The sequence below is a fragment of the Montipora capricornis genome, chromosome 13, assembly GCF_036669925.1.
Source record: "Montipora capricornis isolate CH-2021 chromosome 13, ASM3666992v2, whole genome shotgun sequence".
Classification (NCBI taxonomy): domain Eukaryota; kingdom Metazoa; phylum Cnidaria; class Anthozoa; order Scleractinia; family Acroporidae; genus Montipora; species Montipora capricornis.
Genome location: NC_090895.1, coordinates 24,577,374 through 24,582,373, shown reverse-complemented (window position 1 = coordinate 24,582,373; position 5,000 = coordinate 24,577,374). Strand labels below are relative to the sequence as shown.

The 5,000-nt window shown below is 42.0% G+C and overlaps 1 protein-coding gene across 4 annotated transcripts in view; it reads right to left on the bottom strand.

Moving 5' to 3' along the window:
* Positions 1 to 5,000, bottom strand: part of LOC138030227 (fibroblast growth factor receptor 2-like) — a 31,566-nt gene that overhangs the window by 11,137 nt on the left and 15,429 nt on the right. For all 4 annotated transcript variants that reach the window (XM_068878115.1, XM_068878113.1, XM_068878114.1 and 1 more), the window contains 2 exons: positions 3,846 to 4,024; positions 448 to 748 (listed from right to left, as the gene is read on the bottom strand). In XM_068878115.1, the coding sequence (XP_068734216.1) occupies positions 448 to 748; positions 3,846 to 4,024 (480 nt within the window). The remainder of the gene's footprint in view (positions 1 to 447; positions 749 to 3,845; positions 4,025 to 5,000) is intronic.

Sequence of the window (5,000 nt, the reverse complement as noted above, 5' to 3'; positions counted from 1 at the left end):
TCCGAAACGTTAGGATCACGTTAGAGTCCTTTCGCTGCTTTGCAGTCGTTTCGCTTCCAGTCAGAGTCGTTTTGTCCTAGGCAATAGTCAATAGAGAAAAGGGACAACTTAAGACACATTTTCCGATCTGTTGCAGCTGCTTGACTTAGGGAGCAACTTTATTCTCCGAAAAGATTTTTTTTGTCCTGATACGAACTGACTTCAATGTCGGTCGCTTCGCCCACAATTAAGTTAACTCGCCCAGTCGGTCGAAGTCAAGGCGAGTTAACTTAATGTGTGGGCGAACATACTTAGAAGGAGTGGGTGAGTCAACTTGCTGGTGAAGCGACCGATTTGCACTGATTTTGACGAGGAGCAAAGCGACACAACCTTAGAACAAAACGACTGGGGAGCGAGACGGCCAGACAATTTAACTGAGCTGTAACCGAATTTGTTCCACACACGCACCTTTAAGCATCTTAACGGCAACAACTCGAGTCCCTTGTTTGGTCTTCAAAAACCCTTTCATCACTTGGCCAAAATGACCTGAACCCAGCTTCTTGTCCAAACGAACATTGCTCTTCGGTAATTCCCACTGCTTCGGCTTCTGAACGGAGGCGTATTCGAGTTGTCCCGTTGCCATGGCAGCAGCTGCATCAAGTTTAATGGAGGCATAGGAGTAGATGTGAGATATCTCCTGTGGGTTTACTGTGGTATCTACGTTGGCGTCTGTGGCATCTGTGGTGGCATAAATTTCGTTTTCCTGATCCTACCAGGAGGAAAACGAGACATTAGGGAACTTAAACAAAGGCATTCATGAACAACAAACGGTAAGCTTACGTGAACATTACGAATTCTTATGAAACGTTTTCCGAAAGTGAACATTAGGAATTCTTGTGAAGTGATTGCTCTCAAATGTCGAGAAAGTCGTCTCTGAAATAGACCGACTCGGGTAACTCAATGTTGTACCCAATTCAAATCCTTTGGAAATAAAAACGTTTTGTTCCAAGTATTTCCATATCATTTAAATGTGAATGCTACATTGTCATGCAAATGAAACACACAAAGAACCTTAAATCCGAGAGATTTGAATAGGCCATTTCCGAGTTCATGTCTGCCTCCTCTTGAAAGCAAGTCTATGTGCGAAGGTTTTGTGATGGTAATTTGCTCTACATTACATAAGAATGAAAACTAATTTTCATAACAAAAACTTTGCACTTAGCCTCGCTTTGAAGAGGAGGCAGACATAAACTCGGAAATGGCCTATTGGCCACAACAGTGAGTTAGCAAAAAAATGGGAGTTACATTTCGTGGGCTTCTTGCCTTTCAGGCTGCTAAGTATCCAGCACTGTACGATATTGTAGAAGAGTACAGCTGTTCAGAACTACAATGTGGTGACGTAAATTAAAGCAGTGTAAATGAAGAGAAGCCTTTCTTCCAAATGCCGCTTATCACTCAAAAGGCTTGTGCATAAAGTACCTCAATAAAGCTACCATCGAAAAATACAATGACATTTCCCATTTCCGACTTATTTGGAAATTATACATTATTTGGTAATGCCAATGATAACAATACACCTAAGAGACCCCTCCCCAAAGGAAACAAAATGATGGAAACAAATGATAGCTACTCTTGTTTTTCGGCTATTTTAACTTGATCAAAAACAATAACAAACTACGGTGCTAAACATAATATGTTATAATATATTTATCACCGCAGTTTGTTTATTGTCCTTGAACAAATGATAGAATAACTCTAAGGAATGACAGACCAGTTGGCTGTTTACAAGAGAAGAAAATAAGTTGAACCGGGCATTACTCAGAAGAACTTTAGCTGGTTGAAAAACTGGACACTTCAGGGCCATTTACACTACCAAAACAAAATAAGTCCGGGCGAATTAAAAAGTGGTTCGGACTACTTTTTTTTTACCGTTTACACAGCCAACAATTTGGTTTGGCTCATGGCAAAACTGACCTAAAGGCCGTGTTCCATAGCCGCCTATGGCCCCAAACCCATGCACGGAACGGATAGTTTACACGGCAAAGATATATGGCGATCCGCTAAACCAATCAAAAATCGAAGTAATTACACGTAGCCGACACAAAGCGCGGGAAAATGCGCACGCGCGAGACACGGTTGGTTTTGGTTTCACTTCTGATTGGTTGAAAAAGTGGCGCGAGAACTTTGAACCAATCACTGAGTGAAGTAATGTAATTTGCTAATTACTTTCGACTTTGAATTGAAAACTGCTCTAATGATAGTGATAATAGTCTTTTGAGAGCAGTTTTCAATTGAGTGTCGAAAGTAATAAGCGAATTGCTAAAATTTCAGATTAGGAAAAGCAGACCTTAACAAGTGTTAGGGCCGTTTCAAACGTCGAACTTTACATGTGCCGACTGTAATGCAATGAGCGAAAACAATAAATTTTTCTCATTTGCATTAGATTCGGCAAATGTAACATTCGACGTTTGAAACGAGCCGGACCCAGTTTTTTCTGTAGTGTAAATGGGCCTTTCAACTCCGGCAACATGACAACTTCACTAAGCTGTCTCCCTGATATGGAAGATGCAGTGCTCATAGCTGTAAATACATACTTATACATTTTAAAACAAAATGTCTGAGTGAGGAACGGTAACGAATCCTATCCAAACAACGCGTCGGTGAACGTGTTGGTCGCCGGACACATCACCAACACGTTACCGACTTGTCGACCGACACACAACCAATGCTTCGGTACAAACACGGTAAGACCCTCGTGGGGTCATGAAATAACTGGAGTCTACTGAAGAATCAGCCGAGTCTTTTAACACTTAGAGCGGTTTTCAATTGAATGTCGAAAGTAATTAGCGAATTGCTTGTGTTTTGCATTACTTCACTCAGTTCTCTTTTAACCAATCAGAAGTGAAATCAAAACCAATCGTGGCTCGCGCGTGCACATTTTCTCGCGCTTTGTGTCAGCTACGTGCAATTACTTCGAGTTTTAATTGGCTTACTGGATTGTTTCCGTCCATTTTGATTGGCCAAAGTCATTACTTTGGTTTTGGTTTTACGACACTCGATTGAAACTCGCTCTATGAAAGTTAGAAATTATGCAATAAATGTATCAGAGGTCTCTGAAGGCTGCAAATAAACTTAAAAATAGAGTAGTGGTAGTCAGGAGCTGACATAGTAAGATAATGATTTGACACTGACTAGTTTTTTAGATGTTTCGTGCAAGACGTTTCGGCTGGTGCTTAAGCGCTCATCAGTTGCAATATAACGGTAGAACACGTGAGTCAAATAACAGCACGTCGAACGCGCGTTGATGAAAATCCGCGTGCAGTTTCTTGAAAACGTAGCGCGAGACTTCTGCGCATGCCAGAGACTTGTAGACCTCTGGGATGGCGATCTGGTCATTTCCAGACTACGGGTCCTTTATTGAGTACCAGGATTCCAAGAAAAGTCACTCGTGGTAGTTATCCTCTTGTCCAACAACTCTGACACGAGCGACTTTTCTTGGAAGCCTGGTACTCAATAAAGGATCCGCAGTCTGGAATCAAGAATCAAGAAATCAAGAAACTGCACGCGGATTTTCATCAGCGCGCGCTCGACGTGCTGTTATTTGACTCACGTGTGCTACCGTTATATTGCAACTGATGAAGGCTTAAGCACCAGCCGAAACGTCTTGCACGAAACAAAAAAAACTAGTCAGTGTCAAACCATTATCTTACTGCAAATAAACTCTTTGATTATTTTGGGACTTTAAAATCCTTTCCTTTTGGCGTAGATGGGTGTGTGGTTAGAGACTCTTGTTCCTCCTGTCTTTTATGAATGATCACCCTTTTGCTTAGAAAATATCTGGGTAAACACATATATATTATACATACCACAACAGCATATACGACTTCTGGAAGTTGTTTTTGAGGAGTCTTCCAGCTTTTTCTTTTTTGACGCCGCAAAATAAAGACCAAGACAATGACTAAAGCAACAAACACTACTCCTCCATTGACACCTCCCACTAACGCACCAGTTGATGAACTACCATTTTCGCGTTGCTGTGGTTGTCCTTTGTTTTTATTTTTTGAGATAAAAGGGAACAGATCACACGCATCAATCTGATTTGAACTTCAACATCACTCTGAAGTGAACTTCAACATCACTCGTGTCTCGGAATAAAGACCACGGGGCTGTCAACCCCTAAAGTCTTCAAATATTGAAAATTGACGGTAATGGGATGATCGATGACGTCACAACGCTTGTGAGGCTATTTCTAGTGACGTCACATTACTTCTTTTACGTGAAAATACTCCTTGACTCCGACGTATGATATCCGGGAGAGTTGACAGCCCTGGAACATTAACGTCTCAAAGTGTCCCCCAAAGGCTGATAAACAGCTGCTGTTGCGAGACCACCCTAGGAAGGGGGAAGGGGGAGGGGGTGGGGCTCCTTATTCCTACGTTCCCTTTAAAAATTTGCTTGTGTTCCCTTGTTCCCCATATCACTTTCAAACTTGTTCCCAGCTTTTTGATCCCTAAAATTGTTTATGATCTCTTGTTCCTTAAGATATTTTGTCATTGCTTCCCTGTTCTCCAGTTCAGATTAGCCATGTTTCCTTGTTCCCCAAACCCCCTGGGAAGGTCTCATTTACGCTAAACTAAAAAATAACGTTAAACTTTATTTACCCTTACCGATGACATCAGATCAGAACCTTGACGTTTTTAAGAATCAATGAAACAACAGAGGAGGACAACGACTTTCTAGAAACCCAACTGGCCAGAGGCAAACCAGTTGCTTCTTTACAAGTGCAGCCCAGAAGTTGAAGCAGGGACTACCCAGGATCAAATTCATTGAGTGGCCAGAAAGGGTCTTGATGGGATGTTTGGATCTTAATGCAACCACCCTAACCACTGCACTGCACTTCTCTCCAACTAAAAAGACTGTACCTATTGTAGCTGCACACTTCAATGGAAGCAGTGCGGCCCAGTGGTTAGGACGCTTGCCTCGAGATCCAGAGTTCCTGGGTTCAAGACTCATTCTGACCA